The sequence below is a fragment of the Protopterus annectens genome, chromosome 2.part2, assembly GCF_019279795.1.
Source record: "Protopterus annectens isolate FY-2018-M chromosome 2.part2, PAN1.0, whole genome shotgun sequence".
NCBI classification, from domain to species: Eukaryota; Metazoa; Chordata; order Ceratodontiformes; family Protopteridae; genus Protopterus; species Protopterus annectens.
This window is the reverse complement of record NC_056730.1, coordinates 540,599,927-540,623,507: the sequence shown is the minus strand read 5'-3', so window position 1 is coordinate 540,623,507 and position 23,581 is coordinate 540,599,927. Positions and strand designations below refer to the sequence as shown.

Sequence of the window (23,581 nt, the reverse complement as noted above, 5' to 3'; positions counted from 1 at the left end):
TCACTCAGTTCTGAAGTCATGCATGCAATTCTTATAGCCTGTCCTTTGACTAAGCTCTTTTTCTGTGAAAGTGGATGATTGCTCCTACAATAAAGGTAAGAATTACAAAAAGTACTCTTACGAAATATGTTAGATTTGAAACCTGTAGGTGTATGGGAAATTGCCGTGTCCAAGTAATGTATACCTCTAGTGTTGTAATTATAAGTAAATTCCAAAAATGAGGTAGTTTTCTCCAGGTGGTTAATAAAGCCAGGGATGTCTTCTACTTTTCCCTTCCACAAAATAAAGATGTCATCCAAAAACCTGCAATATAACTGGATGTTGTTCCAAAATTCTTTGTGGAATACATATCTTAATTCTCAGCCTAATACATTTGCATATGTAGGGGTGCATGCAACCCCCATGGCAACTCCTCTTGTTTGTTGGAAATATTGGAGCTCAAAGAATAAAAAAATATTCTCTAAGAGAAATGCCATCATTCCACACACCAGGTTTACTTTATTGTGATTCAAGGTGGAACATGTAAAGAGTGTCTCTTCAAATAATTCTAGTCCTTCTTGCTTAAGAATACAGGAAAAAAAGATCTTTCACATCAATGGTTAAAAATACCAAATCAGCTGCTCATAGATTTTGTTAAGCTGCCCTAGAAAATCCCAGGAATCCTTAACTAGATGTACTGCTCTCTCTACTACATGCTTTGTCATTTTATCTACAAACAACAACAGATTATGTGTTTTGGAGCCACTTGCAGCAACAATGGGTCTAAAAGGTGGTTCAATGATTCTTCTGTGTATTTTTTGGATGCGGAATATGACCGGCACCTTGGGATAGGAATTAGTAAGAAAATTAAGGAGGTCATTAGTAATATGTTTGTCCATGACATATTCTTCTAAGTAACTGTCAATACATTGACATGCAATATTTATTTGGTTCTTAGAAACCTGTGCATAATTCTATTCATTAATAAAATATTCTGCGTAATGTTGGAATAATCCTCTGAACTGAATATTGCTATACCACCTCCCTTGTCAGGGGTCATGATACACAGTCCCTTGTCCCCCCCCCCCCCCCAGTTGATTCATGAGAATTCTTTCATCAGAACTTAAGTTGGCATAAAACTTCCTATTCTAAGCCCATAATTCATATGTCATCTTTCACTGCCTTCTCAAAAATATTAATGAGGGGATGGAGTGGTGGATTGAACACACTATTTTTCTTCAGAATATTTTCGTGTGCACTTGCCTCATTTGTAGGCCCCACTTGATTTGGGATAAAAAGGAGATGGAAATTGAGCTTTCTAGTGTACATGTTAGCATCTAACAAACAGTCAGCAACATCCGGTATTTTGGGGGAAACTAATGTAAATCCTTTAAAAAAAAGTGAAAAAAATCTTTAGTGATAGTCATGTCTGCATTCAAACAGGACATTGAGGGCCAGGCATTTATAAGCTACCTCTGTCCATAAGGGGCATGGGTGCCAGGCCCATTGTAAATTTCCTATTCCCCAGCCACTTGTCTAGGTTGTGTGTAAACTGGGTAATAGAAGAACTCAGCTTCACATGGATGGGAAGCCAGTTCCATAGGATGGGCAGTCTCTGTGACACATATCTGCCTCTCCAGCATGTTCTACCTAATGCCAAAGACAAAATTCAGGTCCCTATACATTGTACTTCTGGTACTCTTTTGACTTATGAATAACATTTTATTAAAATTCCCTATTTGCCTCAAGTTCAACACTGTGCTGCATTGAACATTCTGAGTGTAGTTGCTTTCCCTTTTGTCATTTTCTTAAAGTGTCATATGAAATCTGAAAAAGGAAACTGAGATGTAGCCTTTCACAGACAGGTACTAGAGGCTTTGGTATACACACTTTTGTTGCCAAATTCAGACATTTTGCATTATACTCAGTTTCTATTCTTGGCATTGTGCTGAACTTTTGCTCATTAAACAGGATAAAGTAATGGTATAACATGCTTTTCTAATAAGTTGTCATTACATAAGAACTGAAAATTCTCTATACCTTTTCCAGAGAAGCATGTTTTCTCATTTGCAACATGCCATAGCTAGCATGCCACATTTGATCAACTAATGTGTGAGGTCAGGTTCAGAACTGTGCCACAATGAAACCTCTAAAGGTAGTGTTTTTAATTCAACATACTTCTGTCAGTATGAAAGTATCACAATGAAATCTCAGGAGGGACTGAAATATGGCCTTTTACAGATAAACATTACACCTCTATGCTAAGAGTTTATCATTGCTGCAGTCTGACGTTTTCGCATTACATCTGCTTTCCACTAGAAATTTTGATTTAAAGTCTGCTCAATGTGCATAACACAATAATGGCCTAGAACAGGTCTCTACTGAGCTCTTTTTATATCAGTAGCAAAACCAATCCTGGTAACTATCAAACTGACAACATGCCCCTAAGAGCTGACCTCAAATTCTAAACCTACCACCCTAGAACACCAAAAAGGAAAAAAACTAAGGGTAATGCTGCTCAATGCCAGAAGTCTCAATCACAAGATGCACGCACTCGAGGCCCTTCTCAATATGGAGAACATCGATGTCTGTGCTGTGACAGAAACCTGGTTCAAGGCTCCTGAGAGCACCCCAGCACTAACAGGTTTCACCTCATATCATGCGTTCCGGCCCCAAAATCCGGACAACACCAAGAAAGGAGGGTGTCCATATTCATAAAGGACACCCACACCTCAAGGTTGGTGGCAACGCACGATGCATCGGAGACCATCCAGGTGCAATTAACCATAGGCAAGACTGCTCTGCAATTTGTAGCATGTTACAGGCCACCCTCTCAAACTCAGGAACCTCACATGGCCTTCCTGAAAACATTGGAGGATAAATGTATCTCCAAACACCATCATACTAGGTGACTTCAACTACCCTAATATAGACTGGGAACACTACTCAAGCCCGAACACTCTAACCCAAAGATTCCTGGAGTTCATAAACTCAAATGCCATGGAACAACTAGTCACCATCCCCACAAGAGGAGAAAACATACTTGATCTCATCATCACGAACATGGGATCAAAATGTTCGACACCGAAGTATACCCTCACTGGTGAGATCAGATCATAAACTAATCTCGCTGGAGGTCCTCATCCCGCCCCACCTGAAACAAAAAGACTACAGTGAAAAACTTCTCAAAGCCGATTTCACACTTCTAAAACTAGTGTGGTCTCCTTTAAGGCCCCTGAGCCAGTGGTAAACATTACTCAAACCGCTGAATCACTTACAAATGCCTTCTACCAGCACCTACAGGACTGCATGGATCAGGCAATCCCAAACAAAACTAAGACTCTCTGTACCAAAGGCAAGCGTCCAGTCTGGTGGACCCCAGCCATAAACAAGCTCTACAACAAAAGGAGGAAGCTACTACAAGATAGAGCAAAATCCTTGAAAGGTAAGACACCTTTGATCATTATAAGTAAAAAGCTAAGAGCTCTCATAAAATCATCCAAGGCAAATTTTGAGAGAAAAATCGCCAAGGACTCTAAAGGGAATCATAAGGCCTTCTTTAGCTATGTTAGAAACCTAGGAGGAAACTCCCAGATATGCTCAGAATTAGTTCAAAATGATGTGAAAATTACTGAACCTACACACATTGCCAACATACTGGCTGACAGGTTCAGTGCAAACCCCTCCCCAAAAGGAGAGATATCTATTCCAGAGGATTGTAGCCCCCCCAAACATCTCCAACGCCCAGGTGAGAACTGCCCTCACTAAGGCAAAAACACAGCATCCATGGGACGGATGGTGTCCCCGGCTGTGTGCTTCACGAACTCAACGAGGAATTAAACCCACAGTTAGGACAGCTGTTTAATCTTAGCCTCACCTCAGGATACGTACCAAGGAGTGGCGACGCGACTGTGGTCCCACTTCATAAGGGCGGTGCCTCCACAGACCCTGGAAATTACCGCCCCATTAGCTTGACAAGCCTTATCTGCAAAGCCATGGAGAGGATCATAATGGAACTCATAAATAAAGACATAGGGAACTTGCAGACTTTGGATCCAACCCAGTTTGGCTTTGTCAAAGGCAGATCCTGCCTCTTAAACTTGGTTGACTTTTTCGAGACAGTCACCAAGGCCATTGATGAGGAAAGGCAGTCCATACAGCCTACCTCGACCTGGCAAAGGCCTTCACACAATACCCCACTCAGGTATCATCGAAAAACTCATCAGCTTGAATGTAAACCCATACATCACAAGATGGGTTGCAAACTGGCTAAGTGACAGAACCCACAGGGTCAGAGTTGCTGGAGCCATGTCAGACTCAAAGCCTGTCACAAGTGGTGTCCCACAGGGCTCAGTCCTGGGTCCACTCTTGTTCGGCATCTACTTTTCTGAAGTACAAGCAAACACAGGAGGGTTATGGCTGACAAAGTTTGCAGATGACTGCAAACTGGGCCATAGTCGAAAACACATCTGACACAGATATCCTCCAGAAGGGCCTCACAGAAACGGATAACTGGTGCCAGAGCCATGGCCTGAAGTTAAACACCAAAAAATGCATAGTCATACCCTTCGGGAAAAACAAGGTTACCCCTAGCTACCATATAGGTGGCAATCCACTGAGCACAGAAAAGTCATCAGGATCTGGGGACCCAGGTTGACAGTAGCCTTTCGTTTGACATTCATGTTGCTAAAGTAGTTAGGAAAACCTTCTATATCGCCCACCTGATCATGAAGGGATTCACATCTAGATCAAGGGAGGTCATCGTCCCCCTGTACTCATCACTCATTAGACCTATGATTGAGTACAATGCCCTGTTCGGAATGTATCTGACCAGACACCTGCTGCAGCTTGAAAGGCCCCAAAAGTTCCTCACCAAAAGGATAAAGGGTCTCAAAAATATGTCTTATGCTGCCCGACTGAAAGAACTCCAGCTCTATTCAGTCTCATACCGCTTGCTCAGAGGTGACCTGTGCCTGACATATAAGGCCATGTCAAACCCAGATTTGATGAATATGCTTCACCTCAAACAATCTAGATCCCTCAGAACCACAAGGGCAGGAGACTTAAACCTTGACACGGTTATAAATAGAACGTGCTGGAGGGACAGATTCATCACCCAGAGACTCCCTATGCTGTGGAACAAAATCCCGGTACATGTGAGGCAGAGCACCTCTCTGGCCTTGTTCAAGAGGAATCTTGACCAATGGATGGGAGATTGCAGATATACCCCAGGGATTACTTCAGTGTCCCTGCTTGACAGAGGCACAGCAAAATGATAGGCATAGTTTTTATTCAAACTAAAGGGGTGGCGAAAGCCACATAACTATGGGCTAGGCTTATAAATGCCCTTGGGCAGATAGCCTAGTATGAACCTATGAACCTATGAACCTATGAACCTAGTAGTCAGGGACTTGAGGACATACACAGACAGTAATCTAGCCTTTGATCATCACACGACTACAGTACTGAGGAAATCATTCAATGTTATGCGAATTATAAACAAAAGTATGGAATCTAGGTCCACAGAAGTCATTGTTCCACTGCATTCAGCATTCATCAGAGCTATCATTGAGCACAATATCCTCTTTGGAATTCTCCTAACCAGGCATATCCAACAACTGGAATGTCCACAGAGGTTCCTCACTAAAAGAATACAGGGCATAAGTAACATATCCTATGCAGATGTCCTCAAGGCTCTGTCCATGTATTCTGTCTCCTACAGGCTGTTGAAGGGAGATCTATGCCTGGCATACAAGGCACTGTCAGACCCCACTCTGATGGAGATCATGCATATCTGCAAGACAAACAGCATCAAAATGACCAGTTCTAAAGACTTAGACCTTGCCTGTGATATCAATAGGACCTGCTAGAGAGACAGGTATTTATCCCAGAGACTACCCCTTCTCTGAAACAAGCTCCCCATCCATATGAAACAGAGTTTCTCCCTAACCCAATTCAAGTGTAACTTGGATAACTGCATGGGGAAGAGAAAATTCAGCCCTGGTTTGGCATCTATGTCTCTAACAGATACAGGCAGCCTGTAAATGGTTCATCTCCCAGGCCCCTGCTTGTAAATGTTTCTCCTCCCAAGCCCCTGCTTACACTTATCAAGGGTACCAGAACTTCTCAGTGATTTGAGATGCATGGCTAGGCTTAAAAAGGTCCTTGGGGTCATTAGCCTAGTAAGCACCTATGAACCTAAAACCCCTATATATGTCAGGAACCCCCTTTTTTCAGATGTTACATACTATGGCTACAATACCACGTTTTCTGGCTGCTAAAGCTGTCGGGCCAAATTCAGAGGAATGTTGCACTGGAAGACATGAAGTGAGACATTTTTGTAGTTAACAGCCCTGTTATTATCTCTAAAATTCATACTGATATCACAAATGGGGTAAAGATGCAACCTTTCTGTGATACCTGTTTATAAGTGGTTTTAGTTCATATGCCTTTACTGTCCTGTTCTGACATTCTTCATTAAACAGGTGTTGCTTTGCTTACAAAGATGTTAGGTTCCTGGGGATTTGTCATAAGTCAAAATGCTCATAAGTCCAATAATCCCTTGATAATTAAGGAAAGAGTGGTCGTGTACTAAAAATTGTACCAAGAACCACCAAAACAGCACAATGAATTCATTGCACGTGTGAGACATTGATTTGTGCTCTTTTGGTGGTACTCAACACTCCCTTGACATCTGGTGCATGAACAGCTGACTTTGCTAGTATAGGGTTTTTTTCAAGTATAACTGGCAAGCTCAATTTGTACTCATCACTAATCATGCTGTACAATAAAGGTGATTAGTTGAATGTTTAATTAAAGTGTCACTAATACTTGACAGTATATTTTACCAGCCTTAAACACTAGTTTAATGTATAATAGAATAATACACAATAATCACAATAACCATAACAATATTCGTTAGGTAAAGGATGGTGATGTGTGTGCAGATGGAAAGTCATCAGAGTCTGAGGAACAAGAACTGGGAATATTCACAGAACCTCCTGTAGATGTAGATGGCACTGGGAGTTGTCTTGCTGTTCTTGCCTTTTGTGTCCCTCCTCAGCTCTCTTGAGATGTCTATCAAGAGATGTCTGGATCGCTAATTTTTTTTCTTATCTTCATAAATCTTTCTGTAGCAGGCAACAGCTTCGTGAATAACTGCAGATACTTTTGTAAACTTTTCAGTGTTTGGGTCCAGAGAGTAGTAGAAAGTAAAATGGGAGATGAGCAGTTTGGATTCAGATCAGGATATAGTACAACCAACCTGAAGTTTCCAGTGAGACAGATAGTTGAGAAGACGCTAGACATGAGGAAAGAGTCCAGCTTGGCATTCCTAGACTTAGAGAAAGCATATGACAAAGTCCCAATATAGCTGATGTAGGCAGTACTATGGAGGTTAGGAGTCCCAGAAACATTGGTAGAATTAGTGCAGGCTATATACAATGACCCAATGACACAGGTTCAAACAGTATTCAGACTCACAAAGGGAATTCCAGTGGGAGTGGGTGTGTAAGGTTTATCTCTGAGCCCACAGCTCTTCAGCAAACAGGTCGGAGGGGACAGACAAACAAAACTGCTATATGCAGAAGATGTGGCATTACAGACAGACTTTGAGAGAGAACTTCAGAAAATGACAGGGGAATGAAACCAAAAGTGAAGGTACACTGGATGAAACTGAATATAGACAACACAAGTGTCATGGCAATAAATGGAGGAAATCAGAAGGAGCTGGGAAATGAGACAGAAATGAGAACAGGGGAAGAGGTTAACAGGTTTATGTACCTGGGAGGGGTGGTAAGAAGAAGGGACGTCTGAATAAGGAAGTCAAAGCTACAATCACAGGGGCTGCAGCCAAATGGCTTAGAGTATCGTGGATAATGTATGACATACGAGTACCAATGCTGCTGAAAAGTAAGGGGTATAAAACAGTGGTGTGACCAGTACTACTGTATGGTAGAGAAACCTGAGCAGTGTAGGGATGAAGCTTAAGGCAATGGCAAGGAAATGCTTAAGGATGGCAATACGATGCACAATGTGGGACGGACAGAGAAATGAGAAGGCAAAGTGTGTCGCTCCAAATTCAGAGAAGGTCAGAGTACAGATTACACCAATTCAGGAACATGTGCAGGAAAGCAGAATACAATCTAGTGAAAAAGGTTTGAGACTGATAGCAAAAAGGCAAGAAGAAATGAGGGTGTCCAGCAAAGAGATGGATGGAGTGTGTGGAAAAAGGTATGCAACAGTTAGACATGACTGTTGAAGAAGGTAGGAAAGTGGCATTGAATCAAGACAGATGGGGACATGACACCCCAACGCCATCCAGAAAATGGGAAAATAGGTTGATGATTAAGACTATTTTTTTTTTCAAAAAAAGTGATATGTTATGTCATTTTTACAAGTTACAGCAACGTCTGCATACCTTATATGTTTTGAAAGGCATGGAATTCTGTTGTCTACTTTCCTAAAATCTATTAGTCTGTACATCACACATTGAAAGATTATACAGGGGTCCAGAATACTTTATAAGAATACATTGAAGCAGTAAGCCTATGTTAATTGAAGTAGGGGAGAATTTGGTTCAGAATGGTCTTTGTTAACTGACAGGGTGTAACATCTGCAGAAGTAATCTGAAAACTAAAGTATAGTTCTCAGTTCACCTCAGAGTAAAATAAACACAACCATGAATGAATATGTAAATTGGTGAGATTTCAGACTTAAAAAGGAATACTTTTTTCTACATAAAAATGGTATTTTTTCTTTGCAAAAATTGAAGCATAAAAATTAGATTAGAAGTCAAATATAAATACAACAAGCAGCCAATAAATTGAGGTTAGACCTTCTGAAAATTCTCAGCTGTTAAGGAATAAATTAGGAATATAAGCATAAGAAGGGGTCAGAATGTATGTCACAACAGTGCAGCTTTCCATTTTTACCAGAAGTAATTTCAGTTCTACCCAGTTAGCAAGTTAGGCAAACCTTCAGTTGTTTGACTAATACGTATGTCGGCATCCTGAAGGTAAACTTCTCTACATCAAACTGAAACTTTGATAACCTAGTACGCATGTGCTGATGAAGAACCTTGATGCATGCAACTTTAAAACTGTTTTTTTGTACTTGCAATCCCCATGTGGAGGGTTGTGCCCCCCCCACTAACTATATATAATAACTCTGAGACTATTACCCTACCTGGGGATTGTCGATCTCACACACCTGTTGACCATCTGTATAATTGACCAAATTAAGTCAATTAAGCAAATGTCGACTTAACTCCATGTCAACCAAAAGAGAGAAAAAGAGAGATAAAGAGGGAAAAACAGAGACACAGAGGATAAAAATGTCAACAGGGATTTTACGCACAGCTGAAAACCTGAGATATTTCCAAGAATCTGAAACATCATCTCTTCCTCTTACATATGTGATACACACAAACATACAATGAAGCAAAGGAACTAGTGATACACACAAACATGCAATGGAACAGACAAATTGCCAACTACACCTATCTACTGATCTATCTATCTTTTAAGTATTTACTTTTTACCAAGTAAGTGGGTTCCGTGGTGGTGGTGCTGCGGTAGTGTTGTCGCCTCACAGTAAGACACTGACTGGTTCGATTCTCAGCTGGAGCGTCTTCTGCGTGAAGACATGCATGAATGGGTATACCTTCGGTGAAGGTTGTGCATCAGGCCTGGCAAGCCAGTATGTAAAAATCAACTGCCAATCATTAGCGGACCGGAGTTCCTCTGTGGCGACCCCTAACCGGGAAAAGCCAAAAGACACAAACAAACCAAGTAAGTGGGTTGGTGGTGGGCTTCTTTTAAACAGGATCCATGCACACAACACATTAAATAATCATGAAACTAATAAAATGTAAATTTTCATCCACGGGATACACCACAGCTCAGGACACTGAAGGCAATTGTAAATGTTAATGGTCACAATAATAAAATAAGCGTGATATCAGCTTCGATAAATTTCGATAAATATTTTATTGTGCACAGTTAGCGCTTTCACCTCTAGGGCTTCTTCAGACTTAGTAAAACAATTAGATGTCCAGCCTTAAATACATTGTTATCATTAAAATTCATTACATCATATCCTGTTAACATATAATTAAAAAGCAAATATACAAGCTTGTCAAAATGATAAATACATATGAATATGTATCTAAAAACATATAAAAAAACCTCTGTACAAAGATCTATTTGTTGAAAAATCATATATAAAAAATCTATATATGTAAATAAATATATCTAAAATGCGTATGATAGTGAAACTGTAAATACCTAAAAATGCATGAAAAATATATATCAAATATTGCTTAAAAATGTTTTAGGCTGATAATGTTAAATCTATTCATGTTAAAAATCCCTTAATCTTTTATTTATTTAGAAACTTGCAACCTTCTATTACTTAGAATGGGCTTAAGTGGAATTTTATCATTAATGCCCGGTGGTCTATCAGCCCTAAATTTAATAATCCATTTGATTTCGGTTCGTTCTGTGTAGTTGCAAACATTACCTCCTCGAATATTAAAATGGATGACCTGCAACACTGTGAACTTAAAATGATGGTCTGGGCCAGTTATCATAACATGCTTAGCTAAGGCGCTGCGTTTATCATTTTGTCTTATATAATAAATATGCTCTCTGATTCTTTCTTTTAATTTTCTATTTGTTTTTCCTATATAGAAAGCATTACATTTCATACAGTGTGCTAGGTAAATCACATTTTTCATGTCACAATTTGCTACTGCATCTAACGAATAAACAAAGTTGGTAACGGGATGTACAAATACATTGGAATTATCAATGTATTCACATTGATTGCATTTATTGCAAGATTTTGTTCCTATAAATAATTCTTTTGTACTTAAAGTATCAGCCTCTCTACTATTTCTAGTTTGACATAATAGCTGTTTAAGATTCTTCTTATTTTTAAAAACAAACTTGGGCGTATCACTGACAATCCCCTTAATATTCTCATCCAACATAAGTACATCCCAGTGTTTCTTATAAATATCTGTGATGATATTTGTATCTATACTAAAGTACATAGGAATCTTAACTACATCTGTGTTCCAAGAGTATACCCCCAGTGAATCAGAATTAACAGTGTAATCAGAAAAATAAGGTCTAGCTGTGGTACATCAAAGGGAACTGATGTTGGTGAAAGCATTATGGATTTCATCAACTTTGTAACCCCTTTCCAAGAGAAATAGTTACGCCAATTTAGTCATGGCCCACTGGGAAAAAAATGAACTGTTTCATCTAGAAAGTTTTACACAATACGTATGTTTCTATAGAAGGTTTGTAGATGACTTGTTTTTATTATGGAGAGGTGATGTGCAATCATTAATCAGATTTAATGAAGAATTAAATGACTTAACTGACTTTTTAAATTTTACTATGAATTTTTCTTTGGATAAAATCAGTTTCCTTGATGTTAATTTAGAAAGGTTTGAGAATGGATTAGTAAACACCGGGATACATAGGAAGGCATGCTTTAGGAACACATTGTTGCATAGAACTAGCATGCATCCAAGTTACGTCTTTAGAAATGTCAAAGGACAGGTTATGAGAGCCTCCAGGCTCAATCCTTTAGAAACAGACTTTAATCATGAATTGAATAATTTGACCAACCGACTCTTGGAAAGGGGTTACAAAGCTGATGAAATCCATAAAGCTTTCACCAACATCAATTCCCTTAGATGTACCACAGCTAGACCTTATTTTTCTGATTACACTGTTAATTCTGATTCATTGGGGGTATGCTCTTGGAACACAGATGTAGTTAAGATTCCTATGTACTTTAGTATAGATACAAATATCATCACAGATATTTCTAAGAAACACTGGGATGTACTTATGTTGGATGAGAATATTAAGGAGATTGTCAGTGATACACCCAAGTTTGTTTTTAAAAATAAGAAGAATCTTAAACAGCTATTATGCCAAACTAGAAATAGTAGAGAGGCTGATACTTTAAGTACAAAAGAATTATTTATAGGAACAAAATCTTGCAATAAATGCAATCAATGTGAATACATTGATAATTCCAATGTATTTGTACATCCCGTTACCAACTATGTTTATTCATTAGATGCAATAGCAAATTGTGACACAAAAAATGTGATTTACCCAGCACGCTGTATGAAATGTAATGCTTTCTATATAGGAAAAACAAATAGAAAATTAAGAGAAAGAATCAGAGAGCATATTTATTATATATGACAAAATGATGAACGCAGCGTCTTAGCTAAGCATGTTATGATAACTGGCCCAGACCATCATTTTAAGTTCACAGTGTTGCAGGTCATCCATTTTAATATTTGGGGGGGTAATGTTTGCAACTACACAGAATGAACCAAAATCAAATGGATTATTAAATTTAGGGCTGATAGACCACCGGGCATTAATGATAAAATTCCACTTAAGCCCATTCTAAGTAATAGAAGGTTGCAAGTTTCTAAATAAATAAAAAAATTAAGTGATTTTTAACATGAATAGATTTAACATTATCAGCCTAAAACATTTTTAAGCAATATTTGATATATATTTTTCATACATTTTTAGGTATTTACAGTTTCACTATTACACGCATTTTAGATATATTTATTTACATATATAGATTTTTTATATATGATTTTTCAACAAATAGATCTTTGTACAGAGGTTTTTTATATGTTTTTAGATACATATTCATATGTATTTATCATTTTGACAAGCTTGCATATTTGCTTTTTAATTATATGTTAACAGGATATGATGTAATGAATTTTAATGATGACAATGTATTTAAGGCTGGACATCTAATTGTTTTACTAAGTCTGAAGAAGCCCTAGAGATGAAAGCGCTAACTGTGCACAATAAAATATTTATCGAAATTTGTCGAAGCTGATATCATGCTTATTTTATTATTGTGACCATTAACGTTTACAATTGCCTTCAGTGTCCAGAGCTGTGGTGTATCCCGTGGATGAAAATTTACATTTTATTAGTTTTGTTTTATTTATTCTACATCCTCTGGGGATCGTTTTCGCTATCTGAGCTGCCATTGTGATTATTGGTGATTTTATACATTAAATAATCAGATAAAGATAATGCGTCAGGACCTTGACCATTTCTCAGCTGTTTTAATAATTCAGTGGTAGACCTGCTGGACCTAGGACCTAGATTGTCTACATTTGTTTCGTAGTTGAAACATGGACTTCCTTAGTGCGATGCTCCTAAACTTCAATGAAGACGTTTGCTTACAACTGCTACAACAGTTTATTTGAGTTCTTCTTTGGACAATATGAGGAAGCAACTTTATTCAACACAAAAGTTCTAAGTCGTGTTTTATGGCTGATGCTTCATAGGTTCCAAACATCCATACTTTTTTTTCATTTCAGAGGAAAACATTTCATATTTTTGCTTTAACTTGTTCAGGTATTTGCTTTTTTATAATGTTTGCCAGAAGAGTCAGGGATCTAAGTAGAAAAAAAAAATTAATTATATACTCAATAAAAACTAGAATGTTTTTAGCTCGCCTGTGTAATTTTTAAAATTTATTTAAGTATTTATTTTTAAAGATGCACAAGGAGCATAAGATTCAGTAGGGTGCTCTTTCTGTAAACAAAATAGGCACTGTAAGGGAAAAAAGACATGAGTCTTAGTGACACTAAGTAGGAGGGTGTTATCTCTTTTATAGCCAGGGTGTCCCTCTAAAGGCCGGAATGTGATACTGCAACCACACAACCCTAGGGATGCTATTAGGATTTGGTGAAAGACTACTGTCTATCTTTAAGCAGGTTTTGTATCAAATATGTAACTTCATGAAACAATGATTCTTATAACGCGCATCACAAAATGCTTCCCCTATAAATATTAATCAGTATAATAGCTAAAAATAACTTTATCTACATAAATGTTGCCTGAGACCAACTCATCAAAACATAGACTGTAAAAATGTGATACGTCTGAAATTTCCTGGTAGGTTTAAAAGCTTCTCTCTCTCTCTCTCTCATATACAGATACATTAATATTTTTGTTTAAAAAGCAGTTTGACAAATTTCAGTGAATTTCACTACATCTGATGCATATAAACTCATTATAATCTTGGTATTAAGTCTTTTGCAGTTTTAAATTCTTTATAAAAATACTAGATTAATAAAAACTGCATCTTTATAACATTTTATGTGGCATTTATTGATAATGTTCCAACCAAGATCGGAAAATAACAGTGTATTCACCATAACACCTGAACTATTTGATGTCCATTTCTGACTGTTAACTGCAGTAAGGAGGTGGTGGAATTTCTTCTTTGGATATTCCAGACAAAATTTTGAAAATGTCCTAATTCCACATATTGGGAGTGTGCACACCTCCTGCCAACCTACATATGTCATTCCCTGGGCTTTCAGGGCACTACAAATACCAGTCCTCCTCATTTGTGCACACAACACAAACAACATGTATTATACTTAAAGGAAAATCCTTTTACTGAGGCTGAATGAAGAGGCACAGCAAACATAGGGTGACATTGGAAAGATAATAAGCATTCACCCCAGACATTGTAGGTACATAGCTATTACATTTGACTGTGATGACCTTCTGCAGTATGCGACTATAAGAAGAGTCCCAAGCACTGCAAATGAAACCTTCTTGGGAAGCAGGAGTTTGAAGAACACCAAAAGGCAAGGAGTCAGAAGGTCAAATCCTGAAGCACCAAGGTGTTAAAAAAGCCTCAACTCCTGGAATCAAAATCCAATCAAAAACTCTTGGTGAAGATGCAAGGCTATGATGAAGTACATGTTATACATATATCAGCAATAGATACATTCTTGAAGCAGGCACTGGAAGGCTCCACATCCCTATGGAGATATTTTTGACTGAAGCATATTCCAATGGGCAGTTATTTCCTAGTGACAATAAGCAATGTAAATAGCAAACCACTTGAATAGGATTTACTTTGCTACTACATGCCCCTATTTCCCAAAATAAAGGAGACACAAAGATGGCTGACTTTCTGAAGGGATGCATCTTCTTCAAGTAGAAGCAGTTCAAATCAGGATCAAGAAGAGCTGTTTCTCCCTTAAATTCAAACACAGGACACAGTGAAAGAAGGTAAAAGGAATGTTTTAAAGACAGTTCTGACACTAACGTTTTGGAGAAAATCTAGACTTGTTCTAAAGGACATCTGATCCTTGTGAAAGATGAAATAAGGTTGCCAGCAAAAAAAGGCATGCATCTGAGTTATCCTAGAAGCAGAGGTGACATCCACCAAGAACGTCTTCTGTATGCTCCATTAACATAGCTGACTACAGACAAGATCCTGACTACAAACCAGATGAACTGATTCAGGCACAGCCTTCTCAACTCTCTCTAGAAGGAGGACTATGGAGCGCATGCCCAGACTGTGAGCTCCATGTAGAGACATTAGATTGCTGGAGGCACTCTTCCTTCAAGGAGGGAGAATCACTGATGAATCATGCACCTTGTACATGTTTACTGCACATCAGCCTTTGTGACATGATGGGCCTTTGCAGTGTGAATGGACAAGGCCTTAAAATCAAAATGTCTGATCTTCTACAATGGATGATGTTCGGCTCTCATCATGCAATCCTAACGCTACACAAGAATGAATGAGCCATGTGACTCTGTCATCCAGGGAACAAACAGGTCAAATGGGTGAGCAGCAGTGATGTTTCATCATTAAACAGGGAAATAAAGACAAAAGATATACATTTCAAACCATTAAACCAGCAAATTCAAATACAGGATCATGAAGTTTAACTTCCAGAGAGGAAAAGAGTTCTTTAAATATGTGCAAGATGGAGAACTGTTTATGAATGTGCTTAATTAGGTGGCGGGTCACAATCCTCCACTCCACAAGATGCCTGACAATTTGCACTGTCCACAGTATAGCAAAGCTGCGGCAGTAAAATAGCCCACTCCTGGAAAACTCTGACAGAAAGATCCTCTTTAACTTTAGCTCCAGGAGATAATGGAAACTGTGAAGAAAGGAGTCTGGTCCACTTTTCCCAAGCATTTGAACAATTACAGTACAGATGTTACACTTGTGCTATCTCAGACACAAACTTACACAATCTCTCTAGACTGAAAGTACAACCATGTACATCTCCGCTTGTTCACATTCTATGACAAGGAACACAAAGCAGATTCAGAATTGTGTTTCTCATGGAGACAAAGGCCTCCACTATGACCAGGCAGCTATTATTCTACATTCCTTTCCTTAATCAATTCTGAGGTTGTTGTACCTTATGAAAAAGGATAGCTTCTTTCTTCTGATGAAGCCTAGTTTAATTAATTCAAGCGCTAAGTACTGTACACACTTCAGCTACATGTAACCCCCCAATATTCAGCTCTCAAAGCAAGTGCTCTTGGCAAGTGCTTATGACAAAAAGATACCAACTTTATTATATATACTATTCATTATATAATATAATTTTGCCTTTTCACCCACAGTGTTTTTAAAGTATTTTTATATGCAGCGAAGTGTTTCTTTCTGTTTATTCACTACAGATAACATTTACGCAACATGGGTACTGCAATAAATAACTAACTCACTAAACTAGGGAGGTAGAATAATTACAAAACTGAACAAGTGTCACAAAGTAATAACAGGCAATTCATGTGCTATTTAGGGGGATAAAGAATTTTGCTGTGACATACCTGAAGGTGTTCCATTCCCATTTTCAGACAATGTGAAAGCAATTGATTGTGAGTCACTGGGGTTACAAATTCCAGGTCCATCCTCATCTGACTGGAGAAGCATACCCTGAGTTGTGATTCTGAAGGAAGATTCTGGCACTTGGCTAGGCAGTGTGGTCTCAGTTGTCAGTACATCAGAACAGAAATTTGCTTCAGCCTGGGTTGGATTGCAGGGTAGTGATGCATTTGTAGTGACAGCATTATCAACAGACACATAGTCAGCTATGGACTGATACTGTATTAGCTCAGTTGTTGATGGATCAGTGAGTGATAAGTCTGCTAATGCATGCAAAGTACTACTAGACACACTTTCAGGTGTAGTTGTTTCATCAAATGTCATATATCTTTCAGTACTTTGGTGACCATTATATTTTAACCTCTGCTCTGTGGCAGGTGTAGGCTGTCCATCAAGTGATGAAGTCTCTACTTCAGATGCAACACAATAGGAGTTGCTGTGTATTGCAACTTGGTTAATATACACATCACAGACGTCTGCAGATGGGCTACACTCTGTGTGATATATTGTAGTAGGAGTGATGTGACCCAAAGATTTTTCTGAAAGTGTGGTCTCACAAGACAGATATTCAGTGGTAAGTGGTATTTCATATAACAGTTGTTCTGCTGTTACATTATTTTCACTGGTCAGTGCTACTACAGAATTTTCAAAAGGCATACATTCCTTTTCAGTAATTATGAACCCTGCCCATGGTTTATTCTCAGTGGGTAATGCTTGGTTGCTTGGCTGATTTTCACAGTACACTGTTTCTACTCTTGGTTTGTTCTCACAGGTTACAAGTAGAGATTCTTGTTGGTTCTTAGATGGCTCCAGTGTTCTCAGTAGCTTATTGCCACAGGTCTCTATTGCTGAAGCTTCTTGGTTCTTATAAAGCTCTAGATGGACTGCTGGGTGTTTATCACAGAGTACCAGTTCTGCTCTGTGTTGATCCTCAGAAGCTGATGATAGGTTCTCATGGTACACCAACTCAGCTCTGATTTCATCCTCACAGGGGAGAAGCTCTGCTCTGTGTTGATCTTCAGAAGACTGCAGTTCTGCTGGTGACATGTTCTCATGGTACACTATCTCGGCTCTTATTTCATCCTCACAGGGTACCAGCTCTGCTCTTACCTGTTTCTCAGAAGGTTCCACTTCTTCTGCTGACTCATTTTCATAGTACACCAGCTCGGCTCTAATTTTATCGTCATGGGATACCAGTTCTGCTCTGTGCTGATCTTCAGATGGCTGCAATTCTGCTGATGACTGGCTCTCATGGTACACCAGCTCAGCTCTGAGTTCATCCTCATGGGATACCAGCTCTGCTCTGTACTGATCTTCAGAAGGCTGCAATTCTGCTGATGACTGGCTCTCATGGTACACCAGCTCAGCTCTGAATTCATCCTCACAGGGGAACAGCTCTCCTCTCAGCTGGTCCTCAGAAGGCTGTAATTCTGTTGATGACTGGCTCTCATGGTACACCAGCCCAGCTCCAATTTCATCTTCATGGAATACCAGCTCTGATCTGCGCTGATCTTCAGAAGGCTGCAATTCTGCTGATGACTGTCTCTCATGGTATAACAGCTCAGCTCTGACTTCATCCTCACAGGGGAGCAGTTCTTCACTCAGCTGGTCCTCAGAAGGCTGCAATTCTGCTGATGACTGGTTCTCATGGTACACCATCTCGGCTCTGATTTCATCCTCATGGGTTACCAGCTCTGCTCTGTGCTTATCTTCAGAAGGCTGCAATTCTGCTGATGACTGGTTCTCATGGTATACCAGCTCAGCTCTGACTTCATCCTCACAGCAGAGCAGTTCTTCTCTCAGATGGTCCTCAGAAGGCTGCAATTCTGCTGATGACTGGTTCTCATGATACACCAGCTCTGCTCTGCGTTCATCCTCATGGGGTTCTAGCTTTGCTCTGACTTGATCCTTATAAGGCTCCATGTCTTCTGGAGACTCACTGTCACAGTATACAAGCTCTGCTTTGATTTGGTCCACAAAAGGCGCCAACACTTTTCTTGGAATATCCTCAGAAGGCTCCAGTTCTACTGTTGAATGACTCTCATGGTACACCAGCTCAAGTCTATTTTGTTCTTCACAAGATATCTCTTCTACTCTAATTAGACCTTCAGAATGCTCCAACCCTGATGGTGAATGATTATCACTGAACATCAGTTCAGGTCTAATATGGTCCTTAAAGGGTACCATCCTTGTACTTAGCTGTTCCACAGAAAACATTGATTCTGTTGCTGGCCTGTTCTCAAAATATTCCACCTCTGCATTCACTTGGTTCTCAGAATGTGCTAAATCAGCTCTTACCTGATCTTTACTATGCTCCTGGTCTACCACTGGCCAACTCTCTCTGTGCACCGAATCTTCTCTGAGCTGATCCTTGGAAAGTTCCACTTCTTTTGAAAGGTTTTCACAGGATACTAGCTCTGTTGCAGCTTGTTTCTCAAAACACACAACCATTGTTTTGGGTTGGCTTTCATGTGGTTCTAAGCCTGCTGTGGACTGTTTCTTAGTAGGCTCAAGTTTTGGTGACTCCTGCAGGTTCCAACAGAGTTCCAATGCTGCTGCTGGTTGGTTCTCATGGGACTCAGTTTCAGTAAGTGAATAATTATCAGAGTACACCATCTCTACTCTGTAATTGTCTTCAGAAGACAATTCTGCACTGGCCTGGTTTTTACAGGATACCAATTCTATTTTTGCCTGATTCTCATGTTCTACCACTTCTACAACAGGTTGCCTCTCAGAGGATACATATTCTGAGCTAATGTAATTCTGAGTGAGCTCCGTTTCTGTTTTTGGTTGTTTGTCAGATAAAAACATCTGTTCTCTGAGATGATCTTCAGGAACCTCTGGCTTTTCTCTTTGTTGGTCTTCAAAGGACTCCTGTTCTTCACTTTGTAGGCTTGAAACATAAACCAACTCAGCTCTAAGCTTAATCTCAGAAGGCTCTGATACTGTTTTTGACTGGTTCTCAAAAGGAGCCAAATCTGCACTTAGCTTGTCTTCAGAAGTTCCCAATACTACAACGGAGTGGTCTTTAGAAAGTGCCACCTCTTCTTTTAATTGGTTCTCAGTGGGCTGCAAATATGAACACGGCTGTTTTTCAACTGACGCAAGTGCTGTGCTTGGTGGAGTCTCATATGGCACCAAATCATCTGCTGTTTGTTTATCATATGGAACAGGCTCCACTACTGGTTGGTTTTCCTGTGAATCAAGTCCCTTTTCTGGTAGGACTTCACTTGACAATCTCTTTGATGCAAGATAATTCTCATCAGATACTTGCCCTGTTGTCGGTGTACTAAACTGGAAAACAAATTCTGTTGTAGATGTAGTGCTATGGGGTACAGATTTCAGTGTAGGTGACTCAGCAAGAGATACATACTTGGCTACAACTGGATGATCATGCTCTTCTTGCTGCGTTGATGATGGTGCACTGATATAAACAATGGATTCTTCCACAGGCTGGTTAAGCAAAATATGTTTTTCTGCAGGTGGGTTTTCAGGCAGTAGTGATGCCACTGGTGAAGTATATGGCACAGGTTCTACTACTGTAATTCCATTAGTTTGTGAAAAAGACTGTGCTGCAGAAGCCTTAAGGCACATGGCATTCGTTGTTTTGACAGTGGTGTAAGTTACATGTTCTGTGGTTTCATTTGGTACAGTTTCTACCATAGGAACACTACAATGTGATGTAGAGTTGATACTATATGAGGTTTCAGGAGATTCAGACTTCTCTGTAGCAGTACTGTTATGCGGTGCATCCTTTGCAATACTTAGGTTAATATAAGTTACAGATTCTGCACTGGGCTGACTATCATATCTTACATGATTAACTGATACAGGTTCAGCTGTAGGTGAGACATCAGATGATGACTGTACTGTGGGTGGGCTGTCTCGGTATGTCTGTTTTGGAGAAAAACGTCCTGGCTGTGAACTTGAAGAAATGGCAGAAAAAACATAGCCTCCTTTTGATGAACCAATGGATGACTTAAAAGATGGCCCAGTCCTAAACATTTCCGTAGGTGAATAAGAAGGCCCAGTACTCCTTGGAGAAGGAAAGGTACATCCTGATCGCCAAGATGAAGTAGGTGACGTTGGGCTTTCAGATTTTGTAAAACTGAAACATGAATCTGTATTGCTGCGTGTGTATCTAAGAGGTGGCCGTCGTTGACTCCCTATATGAAACAATGATAAAATATCCATTATTATATGACATAACCTGTCATAATGACGTCCTTAAACTACTTCTAAGACATAAAAGCATTTTGACATTTTAAATACCAAACAAGAAATAATGCACCAAATTCAAATTTTAACCACACAACTTAACTCTGGTTCTGTCATGTTCAATACAGATCACTGTATTTTAGATACATATGTACACTACTGGGGATAAAAACAATAAAACAGAAACCAGAGCACCCAAGACCATTTAAACCACACAAATAATAACCTGATGGAACACAAAAACTATTTTTCTACAATGTTTTTCTTGCATTATAATTCAGTATTAAATTATAAACCTGAAATATAACTTAAACACAGACTACTTGCAATAATACAGGGATTTTATGCTGAAGACTAATGAAGAAATAACTGCACTTAAAGAAAATTGGACCCTGTATGAAGAATATCCCATTATTTACTGTGCACATCTCACTTTCTACCATAACATCGCAACACAAATGTGTAAACATACACATTTACATACATGCATCATGCATGTATGTGTGTGTGTGTGTGTGTGTGTGTGTGTGTGTGTGTGTGTGTGTGTGTGTGTGTGTGACAGATATGTATACATAAAGCTATACATAGATGGATAAAAACAGGCATGCATTTGTGTGGTCTCTCTAGCTCTCAAGATACATACACAGACAAGTTTATATATAAATATATATATATATATATATATATATATATATATATATATATATATATATATATATATATATATATGTGTGTCTGTGGCGACCCCTAACCGGGAAAAGCCAAAAGAAGAAGAAGAATATATATATATATATATATATGTGTGTGTGTGTGTGTGTGTGTGTGTGTGTGTGTGTGTGTGTGTGTGTGTGTGTGTGTAATATGTATATATTTTATATGTGTGTGTGTGTGTGAATATATATATGTGTGTCTATGTATTTTAATTGTTTGAAATATTGAATTTTCAAAACTCATATGGTTGAAACCACGTCTGACATTTTAGTAGGGTGGCAAGCCTCCCTGGACCCCTTCAACCCTTGCTAATTATATATGCTAACTCCAAGATTGTACTACAATGAGGAAAAGGGCACATTCCCCGATCCCTACTGTACCATGATCTTCAGTTTCTTTCCAGTTGTTTTTTGAGTTTTTAGAGTGTCGATCATGTAGTTTCGACCATAGTTTCGACCATATGAAGTTTGACTAAGTAAAAATATGCCAAATTAATATAGACCCTGTGCCAACAGTTACACGAATTTAGTCTTGGCAGATTGGGAAGACAGTTATATTTTAAAAGATGACCATCTCTACATATCAGCCATAAAAGTCTATGCAAAATTTCTTGATGACATTTATTTTATATGGGAAGACAACTTAGAATATATGACAGCATTTATTTCTTATTTGGAGACCACCAAATTTCTTAGATTTACTTTGCACTATTCCCTCACACAAACAGAGTTTTTGGATGTTAAACTTGTGAAAAATGAAAAAGGGAATACAGATATAAGTCTCCATAGAATAACATATAGGAAGAACACTCTTTTGGTCAGAGGTAGAAAGCATCCAAAATATGTTTTCTGCAATATCATCAGCAATCAAGTATATATATATATATATATATATATATAATATATATATATATATATATATATATATATATATATATATATATATATATATATATATATATATATAAATGGATTTATTTCAAAACATCGAATACTTACTTTATCGAATCCCATTTAATTGAACCTCACTTCACTGAATCTTATTTTAACTCCTGGAACTACGCAACAACCAAACTATTAGGTATTGCTATTGACAATAATCTCACCTTTGACACTCACATCAATAACACAATAAAATTAGTTAATAAAAAAATTGGATCCCTTTATAGAATAAAACCCTTCCTTTCACCTGAAGCAAGGACCACCTTAGCCAGATCACACCTAATCTCTACCCTTCTATATGCTTCCCCCATATACACTAATCTCTCCAAAAACAACCTCAATAAATTAGCAACATCTTTCCATAATATTGCTCGATTTGCCACAGGATCCCCTTAAAAAACCCACCACTGTCTGAGCCTAAGAAATCTAGGACGGTTGGAATTTCAGAACCTACTTACACTGCAACAACTCATATTATACCATGACCACCCCAAAACGTGCACGCTGATTGGCCAGCGTGCCCGTTGTAAATCGAGTTATACTAATGGAAAAAGGTCCGGTCGCCCGGACTTTTTTCCATTAGTATAACTTTTTAAACACTGTCTCGCTATGTTAAATGGGTTTAACATAGCGAGACAGCTTTAAAATAAGCAACGGAGATCTCCGTTGCTTATTTTAAACTGTCTCTATGTTAAACCCATTTAACATAGCGACAGTGTTAAAGCAACGGAGAAAGCAAGATCTCCGTTGCTTTTTAGTGTTCGCTATGTTAAATGAGTTTAACATAGCGAGACAGTTTTAAAATAAGCAACGGACATCTCTGTTGCTTATTTTAAACTGTCTCGCTATGTTAAACTCATTTAACATAGCGAAACACTAAAAAGCAACGGAGATCTTGCTTTCTCCATTGCTTTTGCACAGCTCTGATGTACTGCGCAGGCGCAGTACATCAGAACTGCCGGATGCCAGACATCTGCGGAAGGGCAGTAAACAGGCATTAT

General features: G+C 38.7%; 1 protein-coding gene across 4 annotated transcripts in view; it reads right to left on the bottom strand.

The window, feature by feature from the left end:
* The window catches only part of LOC122795706, a 1,598,363-nt gene that overhangs the window by 235,575 nt on the left and 1,339,207 nt on the right, over nucleotides 1-23,581 (bottom strand). For all 4 annotated transcript variants that reach the window (XM_044064005.1, XM_044064007.1, XM_044064006.1 and 1 more), the window contains exon 11: nucleotides 16,656-20,876. In XM_044064005.1, coding sequence (XP_043919940.1) covers nucleotides 16,656-20,876 — 4,221 coding nt within the window. The remainder of the gene's footprint in view (nucleotides 1-16,655; nucleotides 20,877-23,581) is intronic.